The sequence below is a fragment of the Solanum lycopersicum genome, chromosome 7 (genome assembly GCF_036512215.1).
Source record: "Solanum lycopersicum chromosome 7, SLM_r2.1".
NCBI classification, from domain to species: Eukaryota; Viridiplantae; Streptophyta; class Magnoliopsida; order Solanales; family Solanaceae; genus Solanum; species Solanum lycopersicum.
The window spans coordinates 32,811,161-32,836,050 of NC_090806.1; the positions used below are offsets into that span (position 1 = coordinate 32,811,161).

General features: G+C 38.0%; 4 protein-coding genes across 4 annotated transcripts; 2 read left to right on the top strand and 2 right to left on the bottom strand.

Annotated features, from left to right (window-relative positions):
• Window positions 1-4,499: 4,499 nt before the first annotated feature.
• Window positions 4,500-7,730, top strand: LOC101257086 (uncharacterized). The gene is made up of 4 exons (XM_004243084.1): window positions 4,500-5,258; window positions 5,404-5,733; window positions 5,922-6,090; window positions 6,382-7,730. Exons 1-4 carry the CDS (start codon window positions 4,500-4,502, stop codon window positions 7,728-7,730), a joined length of 2,607 nt encoding a protein of 868 aa, XP_004243132.1.
• A 908-nt stretch (window positions 7,731-8,638) lies between these two features.
• On the top strand, window positions 8,639-9,400 carry LOC138337400 (secreted RxLR effector protein 161-like). Its single transcript, XM_069287309.1, has one exon. It carries the CDS (start codon window positions 8,639-8,641, stop codon window positions 9,398-9,400), a length of 762 nt encoding a protein of 253 aa, XP_069143410.1.
• An 11,065-nt stretch (window positions 9,401-20,465) lies between these two features.
• On the bottom strand, window positions 20,466-21,018 carry LOC101257680 (uncharacterized). The gene is made up of 2 exons (XM_004243085.1): window positions 20,937-21,018; window positions 20,466-20,749 (listed from the first exon to the last, which is right to left on the bottom strand). The coding sequence occupies exons 1-2, from the start codon at window positions 21,016-21,018 to the stop codon at window positions 20,466-20,468; spliced, it is 366 nt and encodes a 121-aa protein (XP_004243133.1).
• A 2,493-nt stretch (window positions 21,019-23,511) lies between these two features.
• Window positions 23,512-24,441, bottom strand: LOC138337401 (uncharacterized). Its single transcript, XM_069287310.1, has one exon. The coding sequence runs from the start codon at window positions 24,439-24,441 to the stop codon at window positions 23,512-23,514; it is 930 nt and encodes a 309-aa protein (XP_069143411.1).
• Window positions 24,442-24,890: the final 449 nt, after the last annotated feature.

Here is a 24,890-nt window from a genome sequence, read left to right on the forward strand (position 1 = left end):
ATGTTTTCTAATAAGCAGTAGTAATACGTAGTTGTAGGGTTGATTTGTCATAGGTGACTCAAACTAATTTGAAATTTACTTTTTTTTTAAAAAAAAAAATAATAACTATCAATTGAATGTGAATTTGAAAAATCAACTCTTTCATTATGCATCACTAAATTCAGTATATTTGTTTAGGACAATATACAAGTGCCCTGGATATGGAAAAAGGTGATGCAGAATCAAATTATCTTTGTCTAGCGATTTGCAAGGACTGGGTTGATGAGCTTGAGACGAGGGAGGGAAGACTTAGATGGATAAGAATATAATATTATTATTAGAAATAAAAGTTTTTCTATCATAAATTAGTTAGAGATGTTTTATACAGCATAATTTTTTTATCGAACTAGCTCACTGAAAAATGCACCTTCAGAAACAGATTCTCATTAAAATAATGAGTAGCTTCCTAATTTTTTCCATATGAAAATATTATTATTTTTTCTTTTCATGCTGTTTCAATCAAAATATCTATAAAAATAACAATAAAATATTATCATTACTTAAATCAATGAACTTACCATCTGTTTACTTAGATTAAGAGTAACATATATTTTAGTAATACTCAAAAAGGTTCTGTTTACTTAGATTAAGAGTAACATATATTTTAGTAATACTCAAAAAGGTTTTGTGGATAGCTATCTTACTCAATTAGGCTTTATCTTATAGTAGATTTCTAATTAAAAAAATACTGGGACCAATTGTTTTTCTAGTGAAATACTATATCTTAAAAAAGATGTGATCTTATTTAATGATTTTATTTATATATCCTTTTAGAGGATTATGTAATTAATAGTCAATGTACTTAAGCCCCCACTAAAATCGTGATTTGACATTATTATCCCAAGGAAAAAATCTTTTTATTTTCTTCCAAAAGTTCTAACATGTATATACACCAACATTTAATATTACACAGGGGAGGATTCAGTTCAGTTGTTCCTCCAATAAAATTATTGATTCTAGATATGGAGAAAACAGAACTGTTTCAAACATGGACAAAATCCACTACTTAAAATATAGAAAAAAGATTGACGGATAGGTCGGTCCAAAGAGTCGACGGAAAATCAATCCTGCTCATCGTTTTTATTTTTTCGTAAACTCAATTAACTCTTTCAAGTTAAAGTAAAGTAAATGAGCAAGTCCTAGAGTTGATCACTCCCTTCGAAAAACAATTAAAGTATGCGACTAATAAGATAGTCAAAGACCCATTTCATAACTAAGAGAATATTCAACTAATTACAAAAGCACAAGATAGAAATTAGCAACTCAACTATTGCTTATGACTAACACAATATTCAAATAAGAAATTAACAAGTACAACTCAATAATTTCGGATTTGAGGTCCTAAATTGGATCGTTCTTGGGTTGACTCTGGTCAACATTTACATTTGAAGTTCGGATCGAGCTTTCAACAATTCCGTTAGATTCTGGGGATGATTATAATAGTAGAGGGGCTCTTGTTTGAATTTTTAGAGGTCCCAAGCTTGATTTGGTCTTTTAAAGGCGTTATATTTGTTTCTTCTGATTTTTACGAGTTTTTGATCGAAGAGACCTCATATTCATGTTTTAATGGTTCTATTGAGTCCATAATGTTGAGTTAGTCAGGTAGCATATCTTGTTTGTCTGCATGAGATTCTGAATGAATCGCGAGGGTTCCTCTGAGGATTCGAGAACTGTTTGTTTTATGCATGGTGTGTAATAATAATAATTATTTATTATTAATTATTTTTTACTTATGGCCCAAATTTACTTGTAACCTAAGTACTACCATAAATAGTATTTAAAGGAACATATCTTGTCCGTACATTGGTTACTTGATGGATGTACCAGATTAAATCTAACCTCTATAAATTGGTTCTCCCTCTACCCATTAGGGTTACTCATATATTCTTTACAATAATTCCATCGATGACGGTTGTGATAACATAAAGTTACGGCAAGGAGGTAGAAACCAATTTACAACTAAGGCTTCTGCTTTTCTATGTGATGATATCTTCCTCATCAGGTATGTGCCCTTAACAACCTCTGTTAGAATCTGATAATTCTACAAACAGAGAAAATTAAAGTTTTGATGATAGACAAAGAAATGCAAATATATGTGTAAAAAAGGTTTGCCAGATTCATCGCCAAATTTGTTGCAAGTTTGTTAGATTCATCGCCAAATTTGTTGCAACAAGAAGTCACCTAAAACGTGTACAAGAGCTAAAGAATGATGAAAATATAAGTTGAGACTGATATACCGTGGTTTCATGGTATAATTAATACTTTTTCCTTAAGTTTAATGTGTCCGAAAGCCTTTTTGTGCTAATTTTGATATAAGTTTCTCTTTGTTTTGCAGGAAATCTGTCCAAGGCTGAAAGCGGAGATTTTGAGCGAAAAAATGCAGAAGAGACCACCTACGGAGCTTATGACGGTCCGTCGTGTCTGTGACGGTTCGTAGGTGGCAGCGTAGAGAAGCTGCTGAAGGAAGACGGGGAAGTCTGACCAAGTGTGGGATTACGAAGCTTGTGGCGGTCCGTCATGGCTATGACGGTCCGTCCTGCAGGTTCGTCGTGAAGATTAGAGAAGTGATCCCGGTACCCAGATTCCAAGAGTTGAAGTATTTTGAAACGAAGACCCTCGACGGACCGTTGTGCCTATGACGGTCCGTCACACTTGCCGTCGAGGGGAATAAAGAAAGCAGCAGAAGAAATTGCACCAAGTATGGGACGACGGAGTCCACGACGGTCCGTCGCGTGGTCCGTCGATTCAGCCGCTTTTTGGCAGATTTCCAGTAATTTGAATCCTTGTTTAATTAGGTTTTTATTTTTTATAAATAGTTCGAAAAACCTCGTTTTTGAGGTTAGACTCTGCTAGATTAGACATCATATTATTAGACTTTGTGTATTAGGTGTTTGATTTTTGGAGATTCTTACAAGTGATTTTTGGTGATTAATCAAACAAATTTTCGGACTTTATTCTTTCTCATTGAAGTAAGTACATGAATTCTTATTTAATATATTTGAATATTGTGTTTGTGGCTATGAGTAACTAAACTCCATAACTAGGGTTGTGGGAACCATAGGCAAATAATGAGATAAACCCTAGCTAAAATAACAATTCTAGAATAGTGTCTTGTATGTATTAATAATTCTTTCGCTTAGAAGTCTTTTTAACGGATGATCAACATTAGAACTCGCCTTAATGCTACTTGCCGGACCAAGGAGGTAGATAAGAGGAAAAGAATTATTAACATAGATTTAGTGTATACTATCTAATAGGCTAGTATTGATTGGTACGAGGTAATAACTTAGTCAAATATCGAATACGATGCTTAATATGAGGTAAAGATAAGGGTTAGGAAAGCAACACACGCAGCCGGACCAAGGTGCGGAGTGAGATTTTCTAGATGCAGGACCAAGGATTTAGAAATACATAACTTATCACTTTGCATGCAAGATACTAGGAAAGAATTGTTATAGTTAGAATTATCAAGTTATGAACCTGTGCGGAACACGTAAATCCTAGTTACTTTGATTAATTGATTAAAACCCAAAATTAAAAGCTGTTAAGTGTCACTTTCAAGTTCGTTGTTTATTTTCACTTATTTAGAGATAAAACCCCCCTTTTTATGTTTTTACATTCTAAGGAAGTCATCAACCGAACAATAGTAATAACAAGTTGAAGTTAAGTCTAGACTATTTTCCTCGTGGGAACGATCCCAACCTCACTAGTTGGGTTATTTACTTGACGCGACCGCTTTACTTCTCATTTGAGAAGTAAGTTTGAGCGTATCAGAGACAAATAAGGAAACCTTGATATATTAAGTAAGGAGGTTGTATAGAAAAAGTATTGTACAATAAAAAGGGAAAATCAGTACTCCTTGTTCAACTATGATTACAATTTCCTTACCTTAATTAATAAGGATTCAAGGCAGAAGAACATTTTATAAGAAGAGGACAAACGAAGATGAGAAGATCACGACTTCACATAGAGAGAAAAGTGATAATTATTCATCGAGTAGAAGTCTTCAAAATCGATAGGTATGCTAAGTTCAAGAAGTTCTTTAGTTAGAAAGTCTTGAACGTGTAAAACTATTTTCTTGTTTCGTTATTGAGTTTTAGTTACGATTGTTTGTACAAGAAGTGGGTTTTGCTTCTTGTAGGGTTGAGTTTTGGTGAGGTTTGTAACAAAAGGTGGGTTTGACCTTTTGGAGAGTAGTATTAGTCGATTATAGTTAATCGAGAGTCGTAGTAGAGGTGAGGTTTTTGATTATTGAGTTGTAATCACAAAATCGTCTAGTTGAATTAATAAAACAGGGTTTTTCCTTCCTTGATTGAGGAAGGTTCTTAATTTAACAAGTGTTTGTGTTTTGACTTAAAAGCAACTTACAAGAACCTGGTTCTTGTTTTAGGGGATAGGCTTTTTCAATTGGTATCAGAGCAGGTTTTTTCGATAAAATATTCACACCTTGAAAAGACTCAATGGCAGCACCACCTACCACACAAGAGGGAGCTTCACAAACACGACCACCACTATTTAATGTCAAATACTATGGATGGTGCAAAAATCGTGTAATGGATCATCTTATTGGCGAAAACCCTGATCTATGGGAAGTAATTCTAGCTGGACCAACTATGCCTATGAAAACTGCAACTGATGGAATCACCAAAATCCCAAAGGAAAGAAAAGAATGGAATGCTGAAGACAAGCTCGCAATCCAAAACAATGCCAAAGCCAAGAAAATTCTGATCTGTGGCATAGGACCAGACGAATACAATCGAATCTCATCTTGTCAAGATGCCAAAGCCATATGCGAAACACTACAAACCGCTCATAAAGGAACAACGCAAGTCAAGAAGTCCAAAATTGATAACTTGAACAGACAATATGAACTGTTCAGGATGGCAGAAGGGGAGACCATACAAGACATGCACACCAGGTTCACTTTAATCATCAATGAGATGTACTCCTTGGGAGAGATAGTTCCTACTGGAAAGGTAGTAAAGAAACTCTTGAGTGTCCTTCCTGAAACTTGGGCAAACAAAGTCGAGGATATCACTGAAGCCCGCGACCTAGATTCACTAGCCATGGATGAGTTAATTGGTAATCTCATCACATACGAACTCAAGAAAAACCAAGAAAAGGAAATTGGAGGAAAAAGGAAGGAAAGGAACCTGGTTCTAAAGGCTACTGCATCAGATGATTTCGAGGATGAAAAATATTGCCCTTATAACCAAAAGGTTCACCAGAATGCTAAAGAGAGGACCGGACTTTCAAAAGAAAACTCCTCAAAAATCATCTGAAAATACTAAAGACCAGGTTTGTCATAAGTTTGGAAGCCCGAATCAATTCATCAAATTCTGTCCACTTTTTGCTTTAGAGCAGAAAAAGACAAACCCTGAGAAGGGCAAAGACATCAAGAAAGATAAGTTTGTTCCCTCAAACAGAAGAATTACAACTCAAGAGGCAAATATCTCAATGAAAAGGTCCTTTGCAGCAATGGGGAATTCATCTGATGAAGAATATGAGGATGATGAGACAGAAAACAAATCCCTTCTTGCACTAGAACAAGAAGATAATTATGACTTTCTTGCTCTTGTAGCAGTAGAAACAAAGGAAGAAAAGGAAACCTGCAGATTACAAGAAACCATATTAGCACTCATGGCTGGATCAGATTCTGAAGAGGACAAAGAAGAAGAATATACTAATGAAAAGGTTAGTCTTCATCACATACAAGACAATCTAAACTCATACTAAAAAAGGGAGCTAGAATCTTTACTCTACACTCTCATTGATGCATATAAAACCATAGACTCAAAAAGGGAATTGATAATGGAAGATTATGCTCACTAAGAGAAGAAAACAAGAATCTTGAAAAACAAAATCTTCATCTTTTATCCAAGAATACTGAGCTAAGTAAGAACCTAGATTTGGTAACTAAAAGGAATGGAGCACTAACCAAAGAGCTTCTTGTGACTAAAACTGAAGCTGAAAATGGAATGAGATGGATCAGGTCCTCCACATTGCTTGAAAACATTCACAAGAATCGTACATCTGAGAGACATGGGATAGGTTTTGATAAAACTAGATCTCATGTAAAAAATCCCAATATAGATTGTCTATGCATGCACTGTGAGATGGTAGGGCATAAAAGTCATGATTGTCAAAGAAAACAAATTGCTCATAACAAAAACTTGAAATCTTTGAGAAAATCTCATCATGAGAAATCCAATGAGCAAAATCAAATCCCTACAGTCAAATCTCTTCCCAGAAGGTCCAGAAAAAATCTTATTCATCCATTCTCTAAGCATAAATCAAAGTGGATTTGGGTACCAAACTCTAAACCCCGAAATTAAATTGCAGGATCAGTGAGAAGGAAGCAACAACAATGGTACTTGGAAAGTGCATGTTGCAGATACATGACTGGAGATAAAAGAAGCTTCCTCTCACTCAAAAACATCAAAAGAGGAAACGTTGCCTTTGGTAATGGAAAAAGTGGGGAAATTCAGGGAATTGGAAAGGTTGGGTCCATGGATACTCATGCAATTAAGAATGTATACTATGTGAATGGCCTACAACATAATCTATTGATCGTATCTCAAATATACGATAAAGGAAACAATGTTCTCTTTACAGAAAAAGAATGCAGAATAACAAACTCAGTGACTGGGAACCTGGTTCTACTAGGTAAGAGACACAAGAATGTGTACAAAGCCAAGATTGTTAACTCTAAGGAAGATACTCTTAAATGTCTAAGTGCAGTATCTGATTGCTCCATGATCTGGAACAAAAGAATGGGAAACATTAGCATAACAACAATAAATAAACTCATATCTAAAGACCTGGTTAGGGGACTGCCAACCAAAAGTTTCAGGGACAACCAAGTATGTGAAACCTGCATTCAAGGAAAACAGGTTAGATCATCCTTCAAACCAAAGTTGACAGTGAGTACTACCAAGCCACTAGAACTGCTACACATGGATTTGTGTGGACCAATGCGTATACAAAACAGAGGTGGGAAAAGATATGTGTTTGTAATAGTTGATGACTATTCAAGATTCACTTGGACATTGTTTCTTGCAACAAAGGATGAAACATTCACTATGTTTGAAATCTTTGCAAAGCTGGTTCAGAAAAAACTCAACAAAGAAATAATTAGCATCAGATCTGATCATGGGCTGGAGTTTGAGAACTCACAATTCGTACAATTTTGTTCTACAAATGGGATTGAGCATAACTTCTCAGCACCTAGAACACCACAACAAAATGGTGTAGTTAAGAGGAAAAATAGAACACTGGAAGATATTGCAAGAACAATGTTAATCTCAAGCAAACTTCCAAAATTCTATTGGACTGAAGCAGTAAACATAGGATGCTATCTAATAAACAGATGTATGATCAGATCAGTGTTAAACAAAACACCATATGAGCTTCTAAAAGGAAGAAAACCAAATTTAGCACATCTTAGGGCCTTTGGGTGTGCATGCTTTATACACAACAATGACAAGGACAACTTGGGAAAATTTGATGCCAAGAGTGATGAAGGAATTTTTCTGCGCTATTCGTCACAAAGCAAAGCGTACAAGGTACTGAATAAAAGAACAAACCGTGTAGAAGAAAGTGTTCATGTTGTCTTTAATGAAAATAACAGTGAAGTTGAAGGAAATTCAAAGGATGAACAGAATGAGGGAACCTGCTCCAAGACATCATAACCAAAAAGATGGGAAGAATAATCCATACCCTCTCATAAAACACATGAAATAAGAGATAAGTCTACTAATGAAACTGGTTCTTCTGCATCTCAAGAGCCAGTAAACATCCCAACTCACAGCTGGAAACATCAAAGCTCTCACCCTTTACAAAACATTCTTACTCCTCTTAACTCAGGCATCTCTACAAGATCCAAATTACGTAGCATGTGTGCCTTCTCTGCCTATGTATCCTTGATTGAGACAAAAAATATAAAGGAAGCACTACTAGACTCTGATTGGATTAGTGCTATGCAAGAAGAACTTAATCAGTTTGAAAGAAGCAGAGTATGGAACCTGGTTCCAAAACCTCAAAACAGGACGATAATAGGAACAAGGTGGGTGTTTAGAAATAAGATCGATGAGCAAGGTCAAATAGTACGCAACAAAGCTAGTCTAGTTGTACAGGGATATAACCAAGAAGAAGGGATAGACTACGATGAAACCTTTGCACCCGTAGCAAGAATTGAGGCAATCAGAATATTGATTGCATATGCTGCTCACATGGAATTTAAACTCTATCAAATATATGTCAAAAGTGCCTTCTTAAACGGTTATGTGCAAGAAGAGGTGTATGTGAAACAACCCCCAGGTATTGAGAATACCAAGTATCCTGATCATGCATACAAACTAGACAAAGCACTCTATGGGCTAAAACAAGCACCTAGAGCATGGTATGATCGATTGTCCACCTTTCTTCTCACATATGGATACATAAGAGGAAAAATTGATAATACACTGTTTCTTTGAAAACAAGGTGAAGATCTATTCATAGTCCATGTATATGTAGATGATATCATATTTGGAGGAACTAATGATTTACTTGGAGTAGAATTTGCTCAACTAATGAATAGTGAATTGAGATGAGTATGATGGGCAAGCTAAACTTCTTTTTAGGACTCCAAATTAAACAAACTCCAGTTGGAACATCAATTCATCAACAAAAGTACATCAAGGAATTATTGAAGAAGTATGATATGAATGAAGCTAAGTCAAATGACACACCCATTGGGACAACAACAAATCTTGATAAAGATGAACCAGGTTCACCAGTAAATGACACTAGATATAAAGGTATGATTGGATCACTCCTATACCTTACTGCCAGTAGACCTGATATAGTGTTCAGTGTGGGTGTATGTGCACGGTTTCAGTCCTGTCCCAAGGAATCACATCTAAAAGTTGTCAAAAGAATCTTGAGATATTTAAAAGGCACAATGAACCTGGTTCTTTGGTATCCAACTGGTGACTCTTCTGATTTAAAAGGATATGCTGACGCAGATTATGCAGGACATATGGTAGATAGAAAAAGTACCTGTGGGATGACACACTTTTTAGGACAATGTCTAATATCTTGGGCAACTAGAAAACAAAATTCGGTTGCTTTATCCACTGCTGAGGCTGAGTATGTAGCAGCTGCTTCATGTTGTGCCCTACTTCTTTGGATAAAACAACAGCTTAAAGATTTTGGCATAAAAACAGGTTGTATTCCTATTCTATGTTATAATACAAGTGCTATGAACATGGCTAAAAACCTAGTTCAACACAAACGCACCAAACACATAGATGTAGACATCACTTCCTTCATGATAATGTTGAAAAAGAAACACAGTGATGAAGTTCTGCAAAACTGAGGATCAAGTTGCTGATATTTTCACCAAGGCACTAGGAAGAGAATCATTTCAGAAAAATAGACTTGAGTTAGGGATCATCTTTTTAGATTGATTTTTTTCCAACCAAGTTCTAAGGATGTAAGAACCAGGTACAGTCTAGTTGGTTCTACAACTACTTTACACTAAGCAAGGAAAATTAATAGTCAAAAATTAAAAAAAGGGGGGGGGGGACAATTTCTTCTTCTGTCTCCTATGTCACGTCTCTGCAAAGCAGGTGCAATCGTCAAAGCACACGTCTCTTCGATGTCAATTCACCATAATTACTAAAACTCCTTGAATACGACATCAAAACCATTTCCAATAAAGCACTTTCCCCAAACAATCAACCAACTCTTTCTTCTTCTCCATTTTTCAGAAAAATCCTCTCCATCACCATGGTTAATCCACTCGTTGCTTACTCAGAGGACGAAAGTTCATCTGACAGTGCATCTTCTCAGGGGGAAGAGAACCCCGTCATTGATACTTTACTTAATTAAGGGGAAAAAACCAACTTCCAACCAAACCATCTACATCCTCACCCAAATCAGTTCCGTCTACATCTCCACCACCAACTGTTACAGAAACATCTCCACCATCACCATTTAAAGAAACATCTCCACCACCAGTTGCAGAGTCTCCACCACCACCCGTCATAGAATCACCATCACCACCAGTCCAAGAAACCCCATTACCACCAAACTCCGAAACACCCGTAACCACTATCTCAAAAAACCCCTTTTCTTCCCCAACTCACAAAACCACTCCTCAAAATCCACCACCTTCTCTACATTTTCTATACAATGATGACATCCTTATGAGTACACTTCATCCTTAAAAACCAAGACGGCCAAGAAAACACATTGCAGTCAAACAGGTTCGTCCACACAGGCCAGTAACTCGAAGTGCGAATGTAGTCAAACCAACTGATGGTGCAACATCTAGTGTGAAGCGACGTCGTCTGGGTAAGTCTCCAATTCACTCATCTGTTTCTCCAATGATTCTTGATTATGAAACTGATGATATCTCTGAGGGTATACATTCTGAAACTCCTCAGTCAAAGTCAAAATCTGCAAAAAGAAATGTGGATAAATTTCTCAAAGTTGGAAAGAAAAAATATTTTCAAACCAAAACAGTGCTTTGGGGTAGAACTTTTCATCCTGATATTCTATCAATGGACATAGTCAAGCAGGTTTGTGTGTTACTAAGGTTTCAGGGGTTGGATGAGTTATTTCTTGAACCTAGTCTTATTTATGAACAAGAAGTGGTAGATTTTTATACAAATTTAATAATATTGGAAGGAGATGTGGTATCTTCTAATGTGAAGGGAGTTGAAATTGTTTTTGATACAACTAAGCTTGGGGAAATCTTGCATATACCATATGTGGGTATTAATTAGTATCATTGGGGTTTTGATGAACATTCTAGCCTGCCAGCTAAATTCTCTCAAGGTAGAGTCAATTCTAGGGCACAAATTGTTTTAAAGGGCATTATGAGATCAGTGCATAAGCTTCTCTTTGAGATAGTACATAAGGTAATACTGCCTAGAGGTTACCAACGTCACATATCCTCCATAAGGAACATGAGACTTATGAATGCTCTTGAGTGCAAAGAACGCATTGACTGGCCCACACTGATCATCAAACATCTTGCTTGAATTGTTGATCCTAAACTAGGTTCTCATCAATTAGCTTTTGGAAATATGTTAACTAGAGTATTTGATGCATTTGAAGTACCATTGGGAGAAGGAAGGGTTTTGACTCATGCATATATGTTTACTCAAACCATTCTTGCTGATTGTGGCATTCCCATGGAGTCGGAGCAGGTCGCTAATGCTTCTCCACGTACATCTGGTCTTGTTGCTCAGTTAATCAGGGAACTCAAAGTGGCAGAGGAAAAATATGCCACTCTTGAATTGGAAAACCAGAATTTACGTGCTGAACTTCATACTTCAAATGCTGAGATTCACAGGTTGAAAGATCAGTTGGTGCAGCAGCAGCTTGCTAACAATACAAGGGTTGACATAGTTCTGGATATGCTTGCTTCTGCCTCCACCAAACCTAGTCAATCTTCAACTTGAAAAGCATTTTGTTTGCACCTGGTTTTGATCATTAACTCTGTGTTGTTAATCTTCTTTGTGTTGCAAGAACACTTTATTTTGCTCAACTGGGTGAGCTTCACTTATTGGTGTGGATGTTATCTTGTTTTGATTATCTATTATTGGACTCTTTTTGATTTTTCAAAAGGGGGAAGATTATTATAGTTGCATTATACATGTTTGTCTTCATCAAAAAGGGGGAATATGTTAGAATCTGATAATCCTACAAACAGAGAAAATTAAAGTTGTGATGATAAACAAAGAAATGCAAATATATGTGTAAAAAAGGTTTGCCAGATTCATCGCCAAATTTGTCGCAAGTTTGTCAGATTCATCGCCAAATCTGTTGCAACAAGAAGTCACCTAAAACGTGTACAAGAGCTAAAGAATGATGAATATATAAGTTGAGACAAATAAGGAAACCTTAATATATTAAGTAAGGAAGTTGTATAGAAAAAGGATTGTACAATAAAAAGGGAAAATCAGTACTCCTTGTTCAACTATGATTACAATTTCCTTACCTTAATTAATAAGGATTCAAGGCAGAAGAAAATCTATAAGAAGAGGACAAACGCAGATAAGAAGATCACGACTTCACATAGAGAGAAAAGTGAGAATTATTCATCGAGTATAAGTCTTCAAGATCGATAGGTTTGCTAAGTTCAAGAAGTTCTTGAGTTAGAAAGTCTTGAATGTGTAAAACTATTTTCTTGTTTCGTTCTTGAGTGTTAGTTATGATTCTTTTTACAAGAAGTGGGTTTGTCTTCTTGTAGAGTTGAGTTTTGGTGAGGTTTGTAACAAAAGGTGGGTTTGACCTTTGGAGAGTAGAAGTAGTCGATTATAGTTAATCGAGAGTTGTAGTAGTGGCGAGGTTTTTGATTATTCAGTTGTAATAACAAAATCTTCTAGTTGAATTAATAAAATGGGGTTTTTCCTTCCTTGATTGAGAAAGGTTTTTAATTTAACAAGTGTTTGTGTTTTGACTTAAAAGCAACTTACAAGAACCTGGTTCTTTTTCTAGGGGATAGGTTTATTCAACCTCTATGTAAAATTATCTTGTTCAAGATCCTGATATTATGTTATAAAGTATTTAATCTTACATGTGGCATCAAAGTTTGGATTGTTTGAACATATAATCTTCATAAATTAAATAACCGCATCAATCTTGGTAGGGTAATAAAGAGTAATTACCGCCCAAATAAATAATTTTATTTTGTTTTAGATTGCACAAATTTTGAAATTTTGTAATCCTTTAATAATGTAATAATTATGTTTTCGTTTAGATTGTGCAATAAATTAAAGTCTTCGTTATATTAAGTAATAAATAATATGTGTGTACTTAGTGCAATATAGTTTGTTAGTCATAAAAGAGACCAAACTAGAAAATTAATGTTTACACATTTTATTTATGATCACTTGACATATGTGGATTGATACAATTCATCATTTATTTGCATCTTTAGTATTTCAAGAGAGACTGAGTCTGATTTTTCAACCTGACGCATGTATTATGTTTTAATAGTTTATTAGTCAGCAAAGCGAACTAAAATGTTTAAAATTATCCACATGCACAAAACTTTATGATTTTATGTGTAATTTGTATTATATAGTTGTTAGTCACCAAAGTGACCAATCTAGAAAAATAAATGTCTACACATATGTTCACTTGATGCATGTATTATTTTTCTATAGTTTGCTAGTCACCAAAGTGATCAAACAAAAATGTTTAAAATTATTCACATGCACAAAATTTTATGATGTTATGTGTGCTTTGTATTATATAGTTTGTTAGTCACCAAAGTGGCCAAACTAGAGAAAATTAACGTCTACACATATGATGTTTATGATTACTTGATGCATGTATTATGTTACTATAGTTTGTTAGTCACCAAAGTGGCCAAACTAAAATGTTTAAAATTATTCACATGCACAAAATTTTATGAGATTTTCTATGCATTTATATTCACATAGCTTGTTAGTCACCAAAGTGGCCAAACTAGTATGGTTAAGAAAATTATGCACTCATGATATGCTCAAATTATACTTCCCTAAAGAAGAATAAGCGGTGGTATCAAGTAGAGAACCCAATTATTAGGTTGGGGTCGATCCCACGAGGAAAATGATTTAGACTTAACTTTAATATACAATTACCTCTATTTAGTCAAGACCTTTCCGAAAACTAGTAATTAAAGGGGGGGGGGGTTGTGAAACAAAAGTATTGTAATATTGTGAAATCTAACAAATAGAAAGAGTAAATTATTGGTGTTTATAAATTAATGAGAGAAACTAGGGAGTACGTGTTCCCCATAGGTTCTTAACACCATAATCCTAGCTTATAATAATTCTTTCCTAAGGTTTTGCACGCAAAGTGATAAGTTATGTATCTCTAAATCCTTGGTCTGTCATTTAGAGGATTTCACCCCGTACCTTGATCCGGCTACGCGTGTTTAAATTACTAACCCTTACCTTTTACCTCATATTAAGCATCATGTTCGATGTTTGAGTTAGTTATCATCGCACCAACCGAAACTAGCCTATTAGATAGTATCCACTAAATTTATATCGATAATTATTTTACTATCAACTATCCACTTGGTTTGGAAAATAGCAATATGGAGATTTCTAACGTGTGCACTCGTTAAAAAGACTTCTAGACGAAAGAATAATTGATACATGCAATAACCTAGTTGAGAATGTTAATTAGCTAGGTTTATTTTGTTAGTCACCCATTGTTCCCACAACCCTATTTGTGGGTTTAGTTACCCATGCTTAGAAGAACACAGTTCATATTTGTTGAATAATAAATCATGAACCTACTTTGACAAGTTTGAAGAAAATCCAAAAATTATACTTGAAACAACAAAATTCACTTGAGAATCAATTCCGAAAACTTGAATTAATTGCCAAGTTGCAAAAGTCAAATCTCCAAGAACAAATGTATGAAAAATAATAAAAGATCCAACGCCAAAGTTGTACACCCTATTTATAAAGATATTGTCCTTAAATAAAAGTAAAGCAATTAAGGAAAGTTTGTCCAGAAAACGCGACTTCAATCGACGACCCCATGATGGTCCGTCGATGGAACGACGGACCATCGACTGCCTCCGTCAGTCCACACTTAGATTTTTCTGTAGCCTTCACTTCTTCATCTTTCCCTGATTTGCTTCCAAAAGTTTGATCCAATCGATGGACCAATAGAATGGTCCGTCGATTTACTTACGGGCCATCGATGCTTCTCGTCGCTCTATACTTAGCTTTTCTTCAAGATCGGGTACAGGGACATATCTCTGATCTAATCGATGATTTGTCAGGATGGTCCGTCGATCAGTCGATGGACTGTCGATCCTTCTGTAGCCTCACACTAAGTCATATTTCCCCGATTTGCTTCCAAAATCTTGAACCTTTAGTCGACTATAACCACCTACAATCCATCAATGGCTTCGTGGGTCACTTTTGCACTGATTTCTGCACAGCCTTCTACATTTCCATTTTGCACAACTTTCCTGCAAACCACAGATAAAACACATTAAAATTACTACAAAAAGTCCCTAAACACACACACTAAACTTAAGGAAAAAGCATTGAAATTACCATGAAACCACGATACATCAACACCCTCAACTTAAATTCATTGTTTGTTCTCAAGCGACACACTATGACTCAACACAACACCTTGTTCAAAAGTATACTCTTTTAAGTTTTCACAATCATATGGCTATCAATCCCGAATTTTGTTACTGCTTTAGTGCATGGTTTTACTCTTAGGCTCACTAAGCTCATTTATGTGGATCAGACCATGACACAGACTCACCACGCACCGACACCTCTACTCTTTTATCTCTCACCAAGGTACCAACTTTCCAATATTGCAACTAGTTCCCTTACTTCAAAAGATATCCTACTTTTTCACATAGTAATTTAAAATTTGAGTATAAAGATCATTATTCAACACTCATACCCAGAACAACTTCACACCTAGTTGATACTTGTCGCCATAGGCTTGCCCTTATTTTCACTGCTTAAGTTCACCATTTTAGACTCTTAGGATCACGATAGGACTTTCTTGTCTTGTAACGTAGGCTCTGGTCAGGGTTGATACATGTGTACATTTTAGTGACTTGTGTTTCTTATTGACTTTAAGGCTAAGTGTCCTACCTCTTTCATTGTCTACTATGTCCTACTATTCCTTTTTTTCTACTCTTTGCCTTGTTTTCTCCTTTCTTTCACCTTTTGTGAAAATGACTCGTACTTCTTTTATTTTCTCTCTTTTTTATTTTTTCTTTGATACTGGCTTTGACTGAGTCACTTCTCTTATTCACTCTTTCTTTTCTTTTTCACATTAATCCTTTCATCCCCACTATTTGGGACATTACTCATAATAGCCACCCTCAACTTATGGCTTTGCCATGAGTCGAGGTACACAATACCCAAGATTGGGTCAGGTTCAAGACGAGGTCAGTTTCTACACTAGCCACCCTCAACTTATGCTTTTGGCCTAAGTTGAGGTGCACATGTCCAACGAAGGACTAGGGCCAATACATTATACCCAAGGAAGATGAGTTGGCGTAAAAAACAAAAGGTCCATTGTAAGCTCAAAATATTTAGATAAAAAAGGGATCAATTTCATTTGGTTTTCTTTTATTTAGGATAAAGATTGATTAATTTGAACAAGGGCCTATGATCCTTTCCTAAATGTCTAACACAAATTTATTTTTGGAGGACTAACCAGACAAATTCTAGTTAGGTACTAACAGTAGAACAATCAAATTTCCTCACACTCTATTAAAACCTCATTACCCTACCAGATTATCGAACACTTAGTTCAGGTGTTAGATTGAGGGTCATGCAATGATGCATCTCTATGTCATGCTTAAAGCCAACACATTTAACATTCATTATGCCTAATCATGCAAGCATTCTCTTTAGAATGGGATATCATTCATATTTAGCCATCATGATTTAGATTTCACATTCATACTTTGTACAAAATACTATACATGCCGGTTCAACAATAAAATAACCAGTCTCTTGGGGCAAAAGAACACAAGAAAAAAAACCACCAAGAGAGGAACGTGAGTTGGGATACTCAGACTTCACCCGAGCACTCACTTTCCATTTATCCCACCCACAACAAAAAAACATGCAATTGTCCTCAATGCATAAGAAAATAAAGCAAAGGTAGTAGGTGAATCAAACCTGAGGCACATAGCGCCGAAGATCAAAAAGGCGGCGTATTCGATTTCCCAGAACCCGCTCACTGAGTAGTAGGGCGACCATCAGTGGTTCTCACAGCAACATCTGCACCCTCAGTGCTAGACGCCCCAAAATCTAAATCACGAGCCCTCATCTACCGAGCCTCCTCATCAATCAATGAAGCTCTCCTTGCAACTTCTATCTCAGTATGCTCCTTCTTCCTAGCCTGAGTATCCTCACTCTCTTGGGAACGATGCCTCTTGGCACGCTCACGTGGCGAGGGCGGCGGTGTAGCAGTGGTATGAACAGTGAAGCAAGCACTGTATCCTCCTCAAGCTCGGCAGGTGCGGCCTCAGGCTCGAGTACCCTCACATCTAGGATAGCATCAACATCAGCCCTCAGACTCGCCACAGCCGCCTGAAGAGTCGTCAAATCAATGTTGGGGGTTAGACGTACTAGGACTCTCAACTCAAAAGCATTAAGGCACTGGTGGACCGCCTAAATCATCCTTCCAGTCTACCTAGCTACCTTCTTCTCAATGTGGTCCTCAACATCAACAATGGACTTCCACATCCAAGGCTGGATATAGTGCAACAAGGTGGACATCTGGGCCTCTAAATTCTTGACCCTAGCAAGAGGGACCAATGTTGCTGATGGGGGCGTAGACTAGAAGGAACTTGGTGCCCTACTAGAGCTCGAGGAGAACTCAACCGGGGCGGTATCAGTAGGCTCTAATGTAGCATGATCAGCCCCTTGGGCTTGATCTACCATATCCTCCAAGTTTTCATCTAGCGGCTGCACCTCTACTTTGGGCCCTTTCCATGGTCCCGCCTCATAGTCCTCATCCCTAATGAGACCGATATCCACTGTCCCGGTAGGAGTACAAAGGACATCTATGTGCCAAATGGGCACTTCAACATTCCTACATAGCTGAACAATCATGCAGTAAAATGGGTGAGTAGTAGAGGCATTAAAATCCCCCTCATAGATGACGGAGATCAACAATCTCGCAGAATCAATCTCGAACCCGGTGACCATAACTGCTAGACCGCTCTATCCCAGGTAAGTATATTATTTGTAGCTGTGGGGGATAGGCGGTGGTGGACCAAAAGCCAGTTGAACTTGGCTGCAAACGTGAGGTTGGACTTCTTAATAAGGTTTCTAGAGTCCATAACCCAGTCAGCTCCCTCATCGTCTACAGATATCTGCTGGGCAATCCACCTCTTGGTGGTCTCTCTCAAATATCTATCCCGCTGAAAATGGCCATTCTTGACCACGTCGTCATGTAGTTAAAATCTGGGGTGATGGGGACCCTCTCGGCATCAGTGGCCTGGGCGTATAGGAAACAACGAATGGCAGGATAAGAAATTTCTACCCGGCAGCCTCGAACACGGACATATGTGAGTGGTGCTGTTTGGAGGGGTTAGCTCGCCCGTCCAAAGAACCTCAGAGATCCGTAACATAAGAGGCGTTAACTCTCGCACCATCTCCTCGCTGTAAGGTCCCACACTCCTAGACATCCACTTGAGCTTGTGGTGGGTGAATAAGTCATGTATCGCAGGGATTGTGTGTAGGATACCTGTCAGAACCCTCCGCTCAACTATCAAAGTTTGAGTCATAACCTCATTGTCGTTTAGCAACTTGGCATCCCTATAAATCTGGTGTTGGCCCTCTACGCACCACTGTTTTGGCTGATCAGCAATCGATGTAGGGACCTCAATTTTGGGCGCCGGAACAGACTCTGAACTCTGGGCCTCATCAGATGAGGCATGTCAGGCAGGCCTGATTGGGAGAGTGGCTTCCTAAGATCTGGAACCGTAGGCACTGGCCTAATTCGACCCTGTAGAGTGGGCCGACTCAGATCCGGAGGCTTTCTCGGAGCCAGATGCTCACTCATAACTCGAGGAACCCAGACGTGTACTGGTCAATACGCGCTTATCATCAGACTAGGAGGCAGTGACTACGCCGAGTTCCACCCTCCTAGGCATGCCCCGAGTAGCTCTAGCAGTAGGTGTCGGGGTCTTGGTTCTTGGGGGAACATACTCACAATCACGCTCATTATTAGATAATCTAAATAGGTGCCGAGATGGTTCCACGAACTTGGACCATCCCCTGGAATAGACAATATCTGGTTTGGGAGCCGTTTTTACCTGAAAAGAGAGTTGTTAGTTTCATTATAATCAGACTTAACACACAAAAGAATTAAAACAAATTGGAAACAAAAGACATATTTAAGTGCAGAACTGCAGAATTGGGAGACGAGCACTATCGATGCTCCGTCGATGAATCAAAGTTCCGTCGATAGGGCTAGTCAGTGGACACTTAGACAATTTCAAAAGTCACAGGTCTACAAAACTTCCAATTAGAAACAATGGACGTGCAGAATGGCCCATCGACTAGTCGACGGACCATAGTCCACATCCTTCATCGGACAATTAAAAAGTTTTAGAATGCTTCAGAGATCAGGGTTTCAGTTAGGAACGATGGACGTGAAAAATGACCCGTCAATCAATCGACGAACCGTAGTCCACTTCCGCCTTCCAAGAGTTAAGCAAATACAGGGTGCAACTATCGACGGGGTCTCGTACTGTCGGTCAAAGACAGATTTTCAGACTTTTTTCCCCTCAAATGGAAAATTTCAAGCATATACCAAGACAAACAACATTCAATAAGAATCACCAAACAACTTCGTCATTCCTAGGGCTTTGATTTTGCAAATTTCAATCCTAGATTCTAAGAGACTATCAAGCCCTAAGTCGGAAAAACAGCAAAACAAACAACAGGCAGAGTTCATTTTGACAGTTTGCACCCCTAACCCATGCACTTTCTATCGTTCTAAGGGACATGGAACTCAATTTTGACAGGTTACACATGTAAAGTTGTTCCTAAGTCAATACCCATATACAATATATTCGATTTCTCAATAAAATGAACGAGAATTCATTGAGAATGTGAGAATGACATCCGGTACACTGTAGTGGAGTGAATGTGTGGGTGAACTTTGCAATAACAACCGACGTACCCGCCTTCAAACACCGATAGGAAAAAATTGGAAATGGATGAGGAATTGGGGGACTAGGGTTCTGAGAATTTTGGGAAGTGGAGACAATAAGAAATCAGAAGAGAATTCAGAGTAATCGAATGTGGAAGTGAATGGGTAAATAAGGGAATAAGGGGAGGGAAATGGTTGGGGGGGGGGAGAATTTGAAAAGGTGTGGGAGGGTAATTGAAAGGGTATTTTGTTGTATAGCCGGCCGGATCGGGTTGGGTCACGTGTTTTAGGAACTAATGATTCCCCATCAAATGGACCATAAATCAGTCGACCTTCTGTCGACTTATGCGTATATTGTGCCCTAACTTAGATGGAAATTCAAAAGCATACCTGGGACCTACGAGACCATCGATGGTCTGTCGATGAAATGATGACCCGTCGATTGATCCGTAGATCAATGCACCAGACCAATTTATGCATAATTCATGTGTTTTTGTCCCTTTACATTTAGCACCCTTTAAGCCATCCTTTTTGTGTTTTCTGGATACTTTTTAGACATAGACCCTAACTAATCTCTAGATAACAGACTAAAAACTATGAAAGAAAATTACACATTACATTGAGTAAATCAAAACGAAATGAAATAATGCAACTATTACTACAAAGAAAATAAGAACCTATTGTTGGCTAGAGGATACACAACATTGGGTTGCCTCCCAAAAAGCGCTTGATTTAATGTCGCGGTACGACATAAGACCCTTGATTACTCAGATTTCATCAAGGTAATATGCCTCAACCACTTCATGGGCACTCTCCGCATGCCCAAGGTATATCTTGATTCTCTGCCCGTTGACCGTGAAACTTGCACCCTCCTTGTTTTCCAACTCAACTGCTCCATGTGGGAACACTTTAGTGATCAAGAATGGACCAGTCCATTTGGACTTGAGTTTTCCCGAAAACAAGCGCAGCCTAGAGTTAAACAGAAGTACTAAATCCCCAACTACAATTTCGCGCTTCTCAATCTTTTGGTCATGGTACTTCTTCATCTTCTCTTCGTAGAGCGTTGAAATTTCATATCATTTAGGAGAAATTCATCAAGCTCATTCAACCCATTATGTCTCTTCTCCATTTCTTCATTCCAATCCATCTTAAGTTTCTTCATCGCCCACATAGCCTTATGTTCTAACTCAACCGGCAAAGACAAGCCTTCCCATATACAAGTTGGTAGGCAGACATACCTATAGGAGTCTTATATGCTGTCCGGTAAGCCCAGAGAGCATCATCAAGCCTCCTTGACCAATCCATTCTATAAGCATTCATCGTTTTCGACAGGATTTGCTTGATTTCTCTGTTGGACACTTCAACTTTCCCACTAGTTTGCGGATGGTATGGAGTGGCTACATTGTGGCGAACCCCATATTTATCCAATAACCTTTTGAATAGCCCTAAGTGTGCCAAATCTAGAAAGATGTTTTTTTTTTCAAGAACGCGGTGACACTCTTCCCTTAATTGTTGGCAAGTTCTATTGCTTCTACCCTTATTGACAGATAATTCACTGCCACAAGAATATATTTCATCCCATGATAAATCACAAATGGGCCCATAAATTCAATGCCCCATATATAGAACAACTCAATTACTAGAATGGGACTCAAAGGGAGCTCTTGCCTTCTCGAAATACCTCCATCTCTTTGGCACCTATCACATGCCTTGGCGAACTCATGATCATATTGGTGGATGGTTGGCCAATAGTACCCACATTGCAAAATCTTATGGGCAGTCTGGATACCACTATGATGCCACCCACAGGCGAAGAATGACATTTCTCCAAAACACTTAGCATCTCTACTTTGGGCACACAATGGAGAATAAGCCCATCAACACAAATCCGGTAAAAATATGGCTTATCCCAAAAGAACTTTTTCACATCATGTATGAACTTTTCCCTTTGATGAAAGGACAAGTCCAATGGAACTATATCACTAGCCAAATAATTTGCAAAATCGGCGAATCATGGAATGGAGTCATGAGAAGCGGACAATACATTCTCATCAGGGTAGGTATCATCAATTTCAGCCTTTTCATCTAACTCTTGCATAACATCATCCTCTAATCTGGACAAGTAATCGACAACTTGATTTTCGGTCCCTTTTCTATCTTTCACCTCAAAATCAAACTTTTGCAATAGTAGTACCCATATAATCAACCTTGGTAACATCCTTCTTTGCCATCAAATATCTCAAAGTGGAGTGGTGGTATGCACTATGACTCTCGTGCCAAGCAAATAGGAGCGAAATTTTTCGAAAGCAAATACCACCGCAAGAAGCTATTGTTAAGTCACAGTGTAGTTCTTTTGTGCTCCATTTGGGGACTTACTAGCATAATAAATGGGTTGAAGGATTTTATCCCTTCTTTATCCCAAGACTACACCAAGAGAAACCCTACTAGCATCACACATTACCTCAAATGACTTACTCTAATCCGGGGAAATAATAATGGGTTTAAACACCAACTTCTCCTTCAACTCTCCAAATGCCTTCAAACAGGATTCATCAAAATAAAATTTACAGTATTTCTCAAGTAACTTGCATAGAGGATGTGCAATTTTTGGAAAATCCTTAATAAACCTCCGGTAGAAGCCAGCATGCCCAAAAAACCCCCTCACACCTTTTACAGAGATGGGTGGAGGAAGTCTCTCTATCACCTCAATTTTGGCTTGATCAACCTCTATCCCCTTCTCTGAGATGAGATGACCCAATACAAAACCCTCTTTCACCATGAAGTGACATTTCTCCTAATTTAGCACAAGGTTGCAATCTTCACACCTTTTGAGAACCTCGACCTAGTGACTCAATCAACGCTGAAAGGAGTCACCAACAATTGAAAAATCATCCATAAACACCTCAATAGTGTCCACCACTATATCACAGAATATCGACATCATACATATCTAAAAAGTAGCCAGTGCATTACACAACCCAAAAGTCATCTTCTCAAACGCGAAAGTTCCATACAGGCAAGTAAATGTGGTTTTGTCTTGATCCTCCGGTTTGATTGTAACCCGAATAACCATCAAGAAAATAATACCACCCTTTTCCTGCAAGACAATCTAACATCTGATCCATGAAGGGCATAGGAAAATAGTCCTTCTCAATCCATGCATTCAACTTCCGATAATCCATACAAACTCTTCATCCGATCACCGGCCTCATTAGAACAAACTCATTCTTCTTATTAGGGACCACAATCATTCCCCTCTTTTTGGGCACACACTGAACAGGGCATACCCAACTTCTATCTGCTAGGATATATGACTCCGGCATCCAAACACTTAATAATCTCCTTCATCACTACCTCTTTCATAGGTCGATTTAACCGTCTTTGATTCTCAATACTTGGCTTATGATCGGGCATGAGTCGGTTTTTGTGTGAGGAAATATTGGGTGGAATTCCAATAATATCAGCAATAGTCCAACCAATGGCTCGTTTGAACCTCTTTAATACCTCTACCAAACACTCTACTTGCTCCACATTCAAATCCGATGCAATGATTAATGGAAAAGTGTCATCTTTTCCCAAGAATACATACCTTAGATGAGGTGATAGAGCCTTAAGCTCTAATTTGGAGGCCTCCTAAATAAATGGTTAGAGGGTGGGGACTCGCGATGCTTCATATCTAGCTCCAATTTCTTTGGTTTGAACCAGACGTACTCTCAACCCTGTAAGATATAGCATATACCATTTGGAGCTCACCACTCTGCTTCATGGACCTACAAATATTGAAAGTTGCTTTTTCATTGTTGAAACTAAACTTCATTTGTACTTTTTCATGTCAACCAAGGTGCGATTGGTAGCAAGGAATGGACTCCCAAGCATAATAGTCACGTCAAAATCTACCTCACAGTCAAGAATAACAAAATCGGTAGGGAATATAAATGACTTTACCGTCACCAACACATAATGGAGTATCCCAATAGGCCTCTTCTCCATTCGATCGTCCATCAGAAACCGTATCGCAGTGGGCTTTGATAAAGGCATGAGATTTATACTTGCTCCAATATCACATAATGCTTTAGAAAAGTGTAACAACCCGATGGTACATAAAATAGTGAAAGCACCCGGATCTTCTTTATTTTGCACAAGAGACCTTGTAGCAATAACACTACAATATTGCATCCGATCGTCCTCCTCAAAACTTACCGATCTCTTCTTAGTAACCATATCTTTCATAAACTTGGCATAACCGGATATTTGCTTAAGAGCTTCTATCAAAAGGACATTAATGGAAAGCTGTTTCAACATAGTAATAAAATATTGATATTTACCACCCTCAGTCTCTTTCACTAATCTTTTTGGGAATGATGGGGGTGGTCTAGGAACGCGGGTCACCTTTTGGGGTATCTCAACTTTTTCCCCCGATTTGTCTACCAACTCACCACTAACTTCCACTACCTCATCATCTCTTCTCACCTCATCTTCTACGCCATACAACATAGGTGGATTAATGGTTTGCTTACCCCATCGAGTAGTCACTGCCATGCAATGTCCATCATTTTTTTGATTTTGGACAATGTTTCTAGAAAGACTACCCGGTTGACGTAGGTTCACAGTAGAAGACAATTGGGCCATTTGCAACTCAAGATGCTTAATTGAGATTGCATATGCAACAACCTTTTGCCCAATATTAGCCAAATCACCTCTCAACTCTTTGTCTTTCTCATCACTAGCATCAAACTTCCTCATCTCTTTTGCTAAATGTCCTTAACTTGCGCCATACTACCTCCACCATTTCTAAGAGCAACTTCCCAATTTTAAGGTGGAACATAAGGCCCATTTTGATCATTTCTGTTACCATACTTACCCTGGTTGAAGTTGTTGTCATGGTTGTAGTTTCCATTTTGAACATATTGACCATTTCAGTTGTAATCCCATAGTTCCTACCTTGATTTCCTTGACCTTGGTGCAAATTCTCCTGATTGGAGCCTTGGGCATTCGGTCGAAACCCCCCGTTTGCTTATTCACTACATAAGAGTTCTCTTCATAGTAAAATTCATCTACTTGCGGTGGTGGTTTAGTCAAATAATTCACCACATTGACTTTCTCTGCACCCCAGTGACATGTTTCAATACCAACCCAAGCTCAGTCTTCATTTGAGACATTTCTTCATGAATCTCGTCTATGGCTGAGTTGTG